Consider the following 14,935-nt stretch of genomic DNA (forward strand, 5'->3'; position numbering starts at 1 on the left):
CAAAGATTTGGCTAAAATGGGAGCTTATCCACATTTTTAAAATAGAAATTAACATTACATACAGCTGAAAGTTATTGAGATCTAGAGCTAAGTGACTGGTGATGAACGAAACATTTTATCAAGCTGAGTAAAACAGTATTGGTTTTCATTTTTTAATCCACAACAACGTTTGAATAGAGTGTGGTAAGAAAAATTCTATTTAATTCTATAAATTCATATATGCAGTAATATAAATTGATAAACTGGGTTTAAAGGCTTTAATAGTTATACAGTTTATGGTAACAAAAAAATTTTTTAGGTTCACACTACACTATATAGGTTGTGGTTTCACAAAGACACACACAGCATGTGTGTGAAAATGCTTTATAAAGCATTTTTTTAAAGCATCATATATGTTACGTTTTAGAAAGTGTTAATTTGTTATTCTCATTCTAAGCTATCTTTCACTTTTTTCACAGATGATTAAAGTTGCATCTCAAATTTTCCTTCTCTGACTGGGGTTTTTCCTCACAATTTTTTTTTCTCTCATATCAATTTTTGTTAGGAAGTAGCTTTTTTTTCAGTTGGATTTTTGTGTTTAAATCCAATCGTTTGGTGAGGTCTTCTTAATATTAACATCTGCTATTATTTTTATCATAATAATTATTATATCTATCATAATCACGGGAATAAGTCAATTTTCACTTTGGTATAACCACTGCTTAATTTAATTTTTTTACCTGAAAATGTTTAGGAGTTCCATAATAAAGCCATAGTTACAAATCTTAAGAATAAAATGTTTTTCCTTTAGTACTATTTATCAGTCAAAATGCTTAAAATCCTGCATTGTCACAAAAATAACCTGTATAAGAGGTATTAATTTAGGGTACCCAAGATTACTATAAAAATGTCAAAAATAGCCTCAGCTTCTATTGGGATCCCTATCTATTTTTCATTATTCATACCCAACAGGTAATTATGGTAACATCTCTAAATTTACCTCAAAAGGAAGGAGAAGAATCAGCTCATGATCTTGAGAAATACACCCTTGCTTATACTTACTTATTATTCATGAACACAAACCATCTAGACCTTTAAAAATAAGACATACCATTTGACATTCTGACCAACTGCAGAATTGAATTTTACAAGTAAATGATAAGTCATGTGCAAAACTCTCATTTTCATTCAAGCAATATGTTGGGTCACATCAGTTTTGATAATTCTGTGATCACTGTGTCAGTTTTAATTGCCCTGCATAAGAGCTAATCATTATATATTTCTTAATGCTGCCATAATCAGACATCCATGAAAAACACCTATTAAGATATTAGTATCTTAAGAATGCAATTTCACTTGCAATGCTTCCTAACCATAGATGTGTAGCTCCTTGTTTTAATTATTTTCATCATTCCTTTTTAACTCAAGGACACAGAGCAGAATTAATTTGAAGCATTTAAACCTCCAACAACTTTGGTTAACTGACTGTTCAAGCAAGAAATGCCTAATTGCTCTAATAAAGTTCTAAATAAACTGAGCAAAGCAGCAGGTAGATTAAATGTCCATGGTAATTCTACAAAGCACGTCCCTTGTAACAAACCATTTGACAAACAAGATAGCTCTGCTCCCTTTTGAATATCTAGCCAAAAATGCTTAAAAATAAAATGACTGGCATTTTCAAAATATAGTCTTAGTAAGTAATTTGACTGCACCATAGAATCAATATGTAAACATGTCAAGAATTTATGAGTATTTAACCACTCACACATTACAAGTGGTTAAATTTTTATTTTCCTCCTCTTCTTTGCACCCAGTTGATTTCAGAGGGAGATATTATCAGGATGCAAGGAAAGGAAAGCCCAAAACAGTGGTGAAAAGCTGAGTAACTCCTTGCTAGAAGATTGAGAAAGGCTGAAATAACATAAATAACTTTCACATAATCTAATCAAATTAGAAGCCCTGCAGAAAATACTTAAGAGACCAAATGACATTAAATGACAGTATGATGGATTAGTTTAGCCTTTAGTTAAACTAATCTAGGCAGGAATCAGAATATATCCATGAGACTACTTAATTGCATTAGAAAAATGGGGAAAAAAAATGAAAACACTGAGTTGTCATGGCAGAACAAGCTTTGCAGAGAAGTAAGATGAATGGAATGCAAAAGCAGCTATTTGAAAACATAATTAAATAATTTCTAATAGTAATTTTACCTTGTCATAGTCTAAATAAAATTCATTACCACATTATCATAATTAAACTTACTTTTCTTACATACAAGTAGCGATAAATCATTAGAAGTATATAATTATAGAGAGATGGGGGTACAAGGGAAAAAGGATATAAGTGTAATCGTCAGCTAATTTAAATGACATTTCACTTATTAATATACTAATGAGACTATGTATACTCATTGTAATTGCAAATTAAAATATTCTGAAAAGTAAGAAAAATAGGGATTCATTAGCAGTGATTTTATAACACTACCTTTTTTTCTTCTTCTTTTCTTTCCTTTTCAGCTTCTCTAAATCTTTCTTAGCTAGATCTATGATTTCAATGGTCTCTTTGTCTGAGGATAATATAGTAGGAGAGAAAGCTGATGATCCACTGAAATACGCTGACCTTGCTGTGGCTCTTGTCAAGTTTTTTCGAAGGTTCTCATTCACTGCTTCACTTTCTAATAATTTTGCCCTAGAGAATAAAAATATATTTAAATAGGGAACATATTTTTATTTTGGTAGAAAATACATATCATAAAATTTACCACTCCAACCATTTCTAAATATACAGTTCTGCAGCATCAATTACATCCACACTGTAGCACAATCATTGCCACCATCCACCTCCAGAACTTTTCATCTTCTCCAGCTGAAACTCTGTACTTAATAAAAACTAACTCCTCACCCCCCCACCCCTCCTACCCCCCCTACCCCCGTCTCCTTCCAGCCCCTAGCAACCACCATTCTTTCTGTCTCTATGAAGGTGACTGCTCTAGGAATAAATAGGGAACATTTTAAACGAATTGTTTTGCATGCTAAAATACTTTCCGGGATGTATTTCAACACTGTTACAAGATAGGGTTTTTTTTTTTAATAAACATACCCAGAAACATTAATGTCCATGATATTTTTTTCATTCCCTAATTAAATAATTATACATTTGAAATCACTCTTTCCACTCGAAAGTGTCAATGGTAGTTCGATTACTTGCATTCTGGCCAGTGGGCACTAGTTATCCTTGCTTTGTAAATCCATCATTTAAACCCAAAATGTACAAGCAGCATGGTCCCCTTCCTTTCAGTTCCTCATTCATCACGCTATAATAGCATTCCCAAATCTTTGCAAGGACTAGTTTGTCAACCTTGCCCCTGACAGGCTGAAAGACATCTGGCTCCTGAATATGGCGTGGGAAAAGACGGTATCTCCAAGGAAACCTGAGTTTCATAATTGAAAACATTCTTTTGTTTGCTCAAGCAATCCTAATAATGACAGGAGAATAATGTACATACTGTCAGTAATATGCAAAAACACACAACGATGAGATCCTAAAAAAATCTGGACTCTCGAGACTAAAAGGGATTTAGAGAGTCCTCTAGGCCAGTCCCTTTACTTCTATTTGATTTAAACCATCAAGAACACAATTTTCTATTTCAATATAATAGATTTCCAGTGTCAATTTGGGGCATGGGTGATTGATGCAGGGCTATAAGGAGAAAGTACTACCTACTATCTCTTTCTCAAAACTATATTACTAAGTAGTTTTGCCATATGTTCAAATATTTCAGGGGAAGATGCTAGATTATTTGTAGCTACTAAGCTCTAGAAAGCATAGTCAGTTCTGTGTTTTTTCATTGTCTACCAAAATTACTCATGACGCTGTTGAGATCAGCTAGAGACAGAGTGTACATAAATCAGTGAATGTATGTTTCAAGTCAGTGTCCTACACATTCTTTAATGAAATTGGGGGGTTTTTTGTTTGTTTTTGAGGAAGATTAGCCCTGAGCTAACTGCTGCCAATCCTCCTCTTTTTGCTGAGGAAGACTGGCCCTGAGCCACATTTATGCCTATCTTTGTCTACTTTATATGTGGGACACCTACCACAGCATGGCATGCCAAGCAGTGCCATGTCCGCACCCAGGATCTGAAACAGTGAACCCCGGGCCACTGAAGCAGAAAATACACACTTAACCGCTGTGCCACCGGGCCAGCCCCTGAAATTGTTTTATTATATATCTGATGTCATATGTGCACAGACAACAATTACAATATTTTTAAATGGTTAAATAGCTGCACACAAACTTCCGGGTTAAACGACTTCAAAATTGTTTTAAAGAAAATTCTGAATATAATGCTGTCATTTTTTTAATCAAAAGGGCAACCTAAGTATAAAAACTCAGCTTAACTATAAAAACTCAAAGTCAAAATTTACACTTTTCTACATTTTCAATATCTAGCACAAAGCCTGGGTACATAAACATGAATGTTATGAAGGAATGAAAATATAATAAATTAGCTAGCAACAGTGAATGACCTATTTTTTAATTGGCTCATTTACATAATAATCGGACAACTTGTGTTTTTTTTCGTTACCTGATTTTAAAAGTTTGCATTTGGTAGGGGCATACTCAATACTTCTTCAGTCCTGGTGCTAATAAAGGCTGAGACCTTTGGGGCTCACCTCCACAAATTCCACCCTACAGAACCTGCTTTTTGTATGTGCTGTAGAAACAACAACTCTCTCATTTTCTCTTCCCATTCACCCCCCACTTGTTGCTGCCTGTATTTCTCTTAATAGAAGACCAAGGAGTGAGTCATGAGGGGAAGTATACAGAATTCCCTGGGAAGGAGCAGACTGCGGACTTGCATCTCAGCTCTGTCACTCACAGGATTTAGAACCATTCGTTTCTAAAAGCCTCTACTCTTTCCTTTGTAAAATGGAGAAGAAAATAGATACTTCCCTAGGATTTTTTGAGGATCAATGATAGAATGAATTTAAAACTCACCTGACTGATAATATATTTAACAAAAAATAACTATTCTTCTCAAATCTGCAAGTAATATAATTATCTAACCAGTGGAGAGTTAGTTAGATAAATCAGTTACAACACAAGATAGTACTACATGGAACCATGTAAAAATCACGTGAGAAAAATATTTAATAACATTAAAAAATGCTCATAGCTTGTCACATTTCAAAGAACAGATAGTAGAGCAATATATACAGCCTGATGTCAATTTTGCTAAAGTATGCATTGAAAAAATATGGAGGAGATATACCAAAATGTTAATATCAGTTCTTGCAATGGTGGGAATACAGATGATTGTAACTTTTTTTTAAGTAATTTCCTATATTTTCAAAAGTGTCCATGAAAATTTTAAATCCCAAAAAGCCAAGGATTAATTAATTAAATAGTGACTATTACTATTTCACAACATGTACATTTATTAAAAGATAACTAGCATTATTTTATAATTAGAATAAGACAAAACACAAACATTCCCAAGTGGCAATACATCAGCAAAATTTGCATTAAGTTCAAGTAGCTGTGAATAAAGGCCTTACTAAGAGCAAGTTTTGAAAGAAATATGGATTGGAGTAGGATTTAGTAAATAAAAACAGAATGTGAGGGGCCAGCCCCGTGGCCAAGTGATTAAGTTCGTGCACTCTGCTTCAGCGGCCCAGGGTTTCGCTGGTTCGGATCCTGGGCAGGGACATGGCACAGCTCATCAAGCCATGCTGAGGCTGCAGCACATATGCCATAACTAGAGGGACCCACAACTAAAAATATACAACTATGTACCGGGCAGCTTTGGGGAGAAAAAGGAAAAATAAAATCTTTAATTAAAAAAAAAGACCAGAATGTGAGAACTTGGACCTAAATCACAGTAACATGTTAGATCTTTAAAGTACTTTTCAATTTAAGAACTTCTACATCCTGTTCTTTTATTTGAGTCCCATAACAACTCTTTGAGACTAGCAGGTATTGCCACATCTTACAGAGGAAGAAACTAAAGTTCAGAAATGATAGGTAATTTGCCCAGGTAATCCAGTGTAAATTCAAAGCTCATTTGTGTTTATCCTATATGTAAATTGTTTCTATATTGTAAATTACAGTCCTGGGATTCTAGAAGACTACTCCTCAGGAGTGGGACGTACCTAATTAAAGAGCCATCAAAGAAAAGTTGGGAAAGTGGAACAAACTATTAATCTACACCAAGAAAGATTTGATCACTGATTGAACTCAATGCCTAAGAGTCATTTCTGTTCTCTAAATAACTTAAAGAATGGTCTTAACTCAAGAACCTTAAAAAAGGAAGATATCAGATGCTCCTTTTAGCCACGAGAAGGAGTGGAAATGATTTAGTGAGTTTTCTAGGAAATAATCAGACTAGTCAAGCCATTTGTCCAATAGTGAGGTCAAGCCTTAGATATGGCCTTAGAATAACAGGGTGGAAGAGAGGAAATGGAGCACAAGAACCAGAGTATGGAATCAGCCTTAACAATTGACCAGTGCCAAGGAAATAAAAGAGAAGCAGGCTAGGAGCAGGAAGAGAATCTTCAGGAAGTAAAAGATAGAGATTATCAGTTGTAGCTCAAGAAATGGTAAAGAAGGGGGTCTCCAAAGCAAAGAAAGATTGGTCAGAGAACAAGTTTTTGGCAGTCGGTGGGAAAGAGTACTGCCAGCACAGGACGAAAACTGCAAGTCCAGGTCGGCTGCTGACCAGAACTACAAACCAATGCCCCAAAGGTCTCTGCCAAAAAGGTAATAGTTGGGGAGATGTATATACAGAATAAAAGTGACAGCTTTTTGAGTAACTTTATCTATTGCCACATCAGATGTCTTCTCATTTGTTCTTGTTTTTTGAAACATTTACGGGATTCCAGTGTACCTTGTGGGGGCAGAAACAATAGAAATAGTACTCATCTCTGTTTGAGAATCTCTAGAACAGCCAGAGGAAGAGAGAGGGAAAGAGAACACAAATATAAGACGGAGAAGTGTTAGAGTAGCTGCGAAAGATGATCTCCCATTGGTTATTTTCCACAAATGGGTAGCAGAAATGAGATCTGAGCTACTTAGATGCACCCCACGGAGCTGACTATAATTTTACTGCAGGAGAAAGTAGCTCAGCCATCAAGGGCAAACCAGGGAAGCTGAAAATTTTCAGAAATGATTAGTGTCCCTGACCTTTTTGGTAATCTTATTCCCCTAGTCTGGGCTCAGTAGTCCCCTCCACATTCCCACACCACATGTGAGTCTTTCTTTTCCTGATTTCTATCATTCCATTTACTACATGTGACTATTTATGTTAAGTCACTCCACCTAGACTGTGAACTCCTTGTTATGTCACACTTATTTCCTCAGCCCATAGCATGGTACTTGGCACGTAGTGAGCATTTGTAGTATATGTGTGAAATGTGAGTAATGAATGAGCCTCTGTATGTACCAGAGAAGCAGGCAGATTGGTAGGCATGCAATGATTCACACACAAAGAATAGCTGGATAAGTAGAAAAGAATAGGAGTAATAGGAGATTAAAAAAATTAGAGGTGATTTATTGATGTTGACCATTCCCAAATGATGAGGGAAGAGGCACAGGGAGGGAAGGCATCAAAGGTAATTTCATCACTATCAATACTGCCTGTCCTGTATGTCAGGTTAGGTAAGCTCCCAATGAGGAGTATAACAAAAAGAATAGGAGGATAATGTGAGAAGATAATCTGGGAAGAGAGGGGAAGAAAGCAGTTTGGAATGTGACACTATGGGAAAGGCAAGTGCCTATACCCCTAAAGATAACCTGACCAAAGGGCTGAAATATCATCATGAACAGTTACCAAACAATAAGCCCAACAAATAGCAGTATTACTACATTGTAAAACCAAAAACACGTGCATTATATAGTACAGAACGTGAACTGTACCTGAGATCTTCTATTTCTTTGATATAACTGTGAATCATATTACTAATCTCCTCGTTCCCTTCACCTGAAAGATAAAATAAGAAATGAAGAATTTCCTTTAAATTAAAACTTCAAAAAAACAGAATGGGAGAAAAAAATAAAGTTATGGAAACAAAACAATAATGCTTTAAAACAATTAGTACAGCAAATTTCCTACCCTTAATTACATGCTGTCAGTAAGATAATATGAAAAAGCAAAGGGCACATTTTGTTTCTGTAAGAATGTATTATTTACCAATTAAATATTTAACGTAAAATCACAAGTTGTACACATGCAGACTGACATTTCGACTTCAAATAGTCCAGGTAATTAACGAACACAAAGAATGTTCCATGCCCTCCAGAAGTTAATCCCTCGCTCATCCCACCCTACACACATACCTGCTCTGGCAAGAACTTGGTTGGCTTGATCACTAAGAAGCTGTGTGATCCTGGCCCTCAAAGCATCCACCGTCTCTTGCATGGCTTTAATTCTTACACGCAGGTTATTATTTTCAGTCTGTAGCATAGCATTCTCATGAAACATGTCATTGATGCTTTCCACACCCTCCTCATCAATTATTCTTTTACCCTAGAAAAGGAAAATATTCCCATTGGTTGAGAAGCCTTAAATACACAAGAGTTTTGTTTAAGGATGCTACAGGACTATGCAATTCTACAGTGAAGAGTCCTTTTGTCATAACAGCCTCAAGCAAAAGAGATCCTTATCCCTCTACTATATCCCCTCCATGCTGCATTTGTCACTAAAGAAACTGATTGGGTAGGAAGCCTTCTGAAACAAGAGGTTGGTCAGGTTGATAGACTGAAAATTACTAAAGGCTGTCCACATGAAAAACTAGAATTCTACCTCCAAAAGGAAGGAGGCCACTATTGGGACAGACAAGAGACTGCAGAGATATACATATGCAAGCCATCACAAAAAGGCATCACTGTACTCACAAAATGTATCACAAAATGCAGCCCAAACCCATTAGCTTACTGTTTTGTACTCCATGAGCTCCATCTGAAGTCGTGTGATCTCCCCACGGAGTGCATTGATTTGCTGACTAGCTCTGTCCTGATTGACCATCACCTTGTTCTTGATATTTCTAGCTCGATTGGCATATTTCAGGGTATTTAAAGTTTCCATAAAATCTCTGTCTGAAGGGCTGACACATGCTATCATGATTGTTTGGCTGAAAGTTACAAAGAATAATTCGGTTTACAGATAAAAGCAAATAAAACACTGAAATAATCATTTTTAAATACCTGCCCTCTAATAATATCTTCTCTTCAAGATACCAGAAGATTGATACTACTAACTTAAAAATTAAAGCAAATTTAAAAGCTATCACGCTTTAAAAGCTATCTTAAGAAAAAAGATTTTGTTTACTTATGTAAAATCAGGAAAAATCAATTTATATTATCCTTCTTTGACCCATAATACCTTGAGAAAGTATAAGTGCATATACTTATTTCTTACCTCTTTACAAAAAATTGATAAAATGCAAACAATAATTCTAAAATTTAATCTACCTATAATATGACAAATTGAAATTCAAAAATCATTTCTTTCATTATCCACTTAGCATTTCAGGATTTTAAATTTTTCTTCTTTTTATTTAATCACTTGTATCCTGATTTTTGATGTCAGCAAAGAATTTTACACAATCCTATCACCTGAACAGAAGAGTATTTAGTATATCCATATGTTTTACAATAGAAAACTTCACTTGTGATTGAGTGGTCAAAGTTCCAGAGTTTCTGGCCAGATTACAGAGGAAAAATGGGAAACATTACTTTATGGTCATAATGAATTGTTTTACCAACCAAAGAACAAGACAGTGAAATGCTTAGTATTCCCAAGCTATTATGTCTGTCAATAAATTCTAAACAGCACTTACACACTAACTGAAAAAATATATAGGAATTGCACTTAAGGAGGTAATTTACCCACCCTGGTAGGAAACTCATGCCTATCAATTTTGATCTATAGCCTCCAGTCTCCTGCCTTCCCCCAATACTCTCAACACAGTACTAATAGTAACCCTTTTAAAAGTGGTCCCATTCCACCCATCTTTCCCCTTTTATCAACTCTTGCCTTTCCTTACTTACCCTTACTCTCACTATTATTCAAGATTCAGCTCAGCTTCCATCTAGTCCAAGAATCCAATGCTCAGTTTGGCTGTACTCTTTTCTCTCTGCTTCCTCACACCCTTTGCATATCTCTTTTTGTTTATTATTATTATCACACTGAAATTTTATAGACCCTACTCTCAGACCCTAAACTCCTAGAGGACATCAAGGATCATCAAGCTTTATTCATCAGTATACTTCACATAACACAATATTTGGAAGATATTTGGTCATTAGTAATTGTTTGTGGTGTGTGTCACGTGTACATAACATTTCTTTATCGGAGGTCAGAAAATTAAGATAATTCATGCCCCTCTCACTCTCTCTTTTGATGAAGAAGATAAGAAATCAAGTGACGATGGTGATTATGACACTGATTAGAGAATAAATAGGACTTCTCAAAGAGTAGTCTCCAGTCCAGTGCCAGTCTAAAAAGTATTTGTTATAGTTCACAATAAGTAAAGAAATTGAGAGTGAGCATTTTGGAGACTTTTACAACATTTGAGCTTGCTATAATCAATGAACTCATTTCACTGACTAGAGTACAGACCAGTTAAAGTGTTTTAGAACTCACATGTTGTCACAAATGGGACAAGCTGAGTGCAGTCGGGCACACTATTATTAAACTGCCACAAATTGGGCAGGTAGGGAAGAGAACTCTCCCTTCACAAATGTTTTGAGAAGCACTGGGATCAAGTGCTTAAGAAGAATGGTGAAAGTCAGGAATGAGAGGAGCTAAGACCTATTGTGGTGAAAAAGTGACATATCGGATAAAACCCAAAAGATAAAAATTTCAAGAATGGTTGTGTTTATGAAAAATTCAAAGAAAACATTAAAGTTGTTTAATTTTAAAGTTTATATAAAACCACAAGTCTGTTTTAAAGGAAACTATACCATTTAAATATACTATTCTGTTATATATCTTATATACTGTTATATTATATTATGTCATATACCATATTATATAATACATTAGGGAGGAAATACATCACAATGTGAACAGTAGTTACTTGCAGGTAATAGAAATATAACTGATATTTTTATTCATGCTTTATGTTTTTCTGTATTTTTCAGAATTTTTGCTATAAACTTGTTATAACATTATATTAAACAGTCTAAATGTATGAAAGCCAGCTGAGGTTAAAAAAATAAAAGTCAAAGGATGGTCTGGCAGCATAGTGGTTAAGTTTGCGCACTCTGCTTCAGTGGCCCAGGGTTTGCAGGTTCAGATCCCAGGCACGGACGCACACACTGCTCATCAAGCCATGCTACGGCAGTGTCCCACATATAAAATAGAGGAAGACTGGCACGGATGTTTGTTCAAGGACAATCTTCCTCAAGCAAAAAGAGGAAGATTGGCAACAGATGTTAGCTCAGGGCCAATCTTCCTCACCAAAAAAATAAAATAAAAATAAGTAAAATTCAATAAATTATGCACTTAAATATATGTAGCTTGTTTCCAAAAGCATCTTTGATCTAATTTTTCTTTTAAGAGTAATTTGTACAAACTTCACAAAATGAAGGTATTTTGTTCTCCAAGGCTTACACAAAGTACAAGGCTTCTGAACCAGGAGTTCAATCTTAACATTTTTAGTAGGAATTGAGGTTTACTAAGGGTAGGATTAGAAGGGGTCTTCTCCTCTGAGGAGTTACCACTCAGTAAGGAAATGGATGAGGAATATCTGAGACTACTTACCTGTAGCCTGTCTAAAACTCAAGAGGAATTTCAGACCCGCAGTGCAAATATCTTAGACTGCTTACAGGGTGGAATCTTTCAGAAGTATTGTAGTATTCAAAAATATTGAAAGTTGTAAGGGGAGAACATTTATCATCTCCACCTTCTTTCATATTTAAGAAATACATATAGGAAAGGGCTATAATTTAGCAAACATGAAAAGTTTATATTTGGCTTAAAACACAAAAATTTTTGTCTGTTATAATATCGCAGATTGATATTCAGGATCAGAGTGAAAATATAGAACAGAAGTAAGAAATATGCAATAACAGAAGCGACATTGCACCCATACATAAGCTATTCTAGAAGAGAGATGAGTTAAGACAATGCCATTATTGCATAAAAGGAAGAAATATAAAAATGATACTGTTGAATTCTATAAAACTTTATTTCTAAATCCATCCAATTTTGAATCTAAATAAATTTAACATTATCAAAATTCTTTGAATAATAGTTGTTCAAAAAGGAAGTTTGCAAGTTTAATTACCAAATAAGTTTACAGTATCTAATGATCTTTTCAGTAGACATGATGGTAGACTATTGAAAACATTGTATAATGGATTCACTGTGGTTGTCTGTAACTTGTTGAATTGTGCTGTTTGAATTTAAAGGCCAAAAATGTTTGCACTTAAAAAGTTATATAAACATCAACACCAATCTACTGATGTTTATAAAGAGGAATGAATTACCAACAAGAAGTGTTTAGCTGATGAAACAGATCAGAAGGATGCAAAGTATAGAAAAGGAGGAATATCAGTGATGTTAGCAAAGTTTATAACCAGAAAACACCCTACATTTCATTCAACTGACATTAAAAAATGTTTTTCCACATGTAAAAAAAATTTTTAATTTTTAGGAGATTTTGTAAAAAGGCATCAAATATATTTAAATCACTTGGTAATTACTTAGAAGACAGCACTAATCTTCAACAAAATTTTATTAGGCATCTGCTACGTGCCAAGCACTGAAAGAGAAAATATGATATACTAGAAAGACCACATGCTATGAACTTCATTTACAAACTAAGTCACTTTGAATAAATTACTTAATCTCTCTGGATTTCAATTTCCTTATCTATAAAATAGGAATAATAACATCTGCCTCAAGGGATGTTATAAGGATCATGTACAATAACACCATACAAAAGAACTCACAAATTTTAGGTACTTAATAATTATTAGTTCCTCATCCTATTAATTTGCTTTATAAGAAAAACAGTTCTGATAAATAACATTATAAACTTAACTTTAAAAAGAGTGAATAATTGAAATTAAGGAATATGGAGGATAATCACTTATGCATACCTATTACCCCCAAGGGAATCCTGCAGTAGTCTTGTCAGCTTAGAATCTCTATAGGGGACATGGGTGGCCCTCTTGCTCTTGTCTCCCAATGCACTTATTACATTGCCAAGTGCCAACTAAAAGAGAGAGAAATGATAAAAAATTTACTAATTATAAACTTTTAAATAACAAAAGCTTACAGAGAATAATATGGAGACATGACAGAATTGAGAACATTTGTGTCTAGTGTTGTTTTACGTTGGTATTTTGAAGTATGAAGTAAACCTCAAAGTTTTCTATATTAACTACTAAAAGCTGACACCACTCAAAATTTAGTACTCTGTATATACCCATAACTCACAGATACTCAAACTTCTATTCAGAGATGTTCTTTAGATATAGAAATGTTGTAAGATTGGCGACGTCTAACAATTTCTAGAATCATCAGAGCATCAGTTTGCGTCCCCAGAAATCATGAATTCATGTTTTAAATTCTTCTCCTCAACTCAATGAAAAAATAAAAAGTTTAGGTAGTTTAACAGTTTCATGAAACTTTCTTGTTGCAGTATAGCTTCCTTATGGGAAAAGAAAATCTCCTTTAACTAAAACAAAAATATCAGTATGATTTCTCTGAACAAGATATTCCTAATGCCAGTACAGCTGTTTTTAGAAATACAGTGAATCTATATGCTAAGCATCCAATATCTAAAAAACTAAATCAAATTACAGAACTCTTTAATCACTCCTCCTGTCACCCCTACTGTTTTTCCTACTGTTCCTGGACTAGCACCTACAGCATAAGCATTATCCTAAATGTTGGGGTCACACTCGCCTTCAGTAACGCAAACACCTATAACCAGGTCGTTGTTGGAGCCAATGGATGGTGCAGAGAGTGGCATCAGCATCACATTGTGTCTTAGTCTCCCTTTTCCAAAGAGGCCAGAGTTTTAACCACTGGCTACACTGAAACTCTATCAGAAGTGTTTGAACAAGCTTCAGTAGCCTAAATAGGAAAATGGAGCACTGGCTTTTGTCTTTTCCTGGCAGCACAAATGTAAATACCACCATGATTTCATCTAAGAAATTCAAAACAATACACAAAGTCCAGGATCCAGATCACTCCCTTTAACACAACCTTCAACCATAGGGTGGGAGCATCAAGATGGGTATTGGAGTTGGAAGGTCGGCTCTCTTTAATCAGCCTCAGTTGATGATTCCCCCACAGAAGGGTTGCGATCATACAGGAGCAAATATTGGACAACGACAAAAGAGGACCATATGATTGGGGCCTCTAGCTCCAGGATGGGAGAGAGGGAAGCAAAGCAGAAAACATGCCCTAATGCTATCAGCATCACAGAAACTTAGGGATGTCATGACTTTTATGCAGGAACAAATGTCCAATTTTATAATGAAGTCAATAAAAAGAAAAGATTTACTACACAAAAATTTACTCTAAAACATTTTCTTCCAAATAACAGAAGCTTTACGCTAAGAAACACAAGGTGTTTTCCAATCAAAACGCCACTAGGTGGCATGTTATTAAAGTTAATTCCTAATATAATGAAGAAAAGTTCTCCCTTTGAAACAATAATTACTAAAAAACATTTGATTATAATTCCCAAAATAAAGTGACGTCATAAAATGTTAGCAAAAAAGCTACTTTGAGAGTCATCTGTGAAACATTTAATCTTAAATGTTGATTTCAACAATGTATTTTTAAATGTGAACAGAATTTTTTTAAACCATTTTTATTCTATGTAGTATTCTCTGCACATGTCATAAAACTCAATCCCACTAAATTTGCACAGACGAAGAAAATTTGCAATGTGAAAAGAAGAAAAAAGCCTATAACGTGAGGAAATCAAA

General features: G+C 34.7%; 1 protein-coding gene across 23 annotated transcripts in view; it reads right to left on the reverse strand.

Annotated features, from left to right (window-relative positions):
• Positions 1–14,935, reverse strand: part of KIF21A (kinesin family member 21A) — a 147,603-nt gene that overhangs the window by 50,293 nt on the left and 82,375 nt on the right. For all 23 annotated transcript variants that reach the window (XM_070619385.1, XM_070619379.1, XM_070619392.1 and 20 more), the window contains 5 exons: positions 13,091–13,206; positions 8,916–9,111; positions 8,318–8,507; positions 7,898–7,961; positions 2,467–2,670 (listed from right to left, as the gene is read on the reverse strand). In XM_070619385.1, the coding sequence (XP_070475486.1) occupies positions 2,467–2,670; positions 7,898–7,961; positions 8,318–8,507; positions 8,916–9,111; positions 13,091–13,206 (770 nt within the window). The remainder of the gene's footprint in view (positions 1–2,466; positions 2,671–7,897; positions 7,962–8,317; positions 8,508–8,915; positions 9,112–13,090; positions 13,207–14,935) is intronic.

This window comes from Equus przewalskii, chromosome 5 (genome assembly GCF_037783145.1).
Source record: "Equus przewalskii isolate Varuska chromosome 5, EquPr2, whole genome shotgun sequence".
Lineage (NCBI taxonomy): Eukaryota > Metazoa > Chordata > Mammalia > Perissodactyla > Equidae > Equus > Equus przewalskii.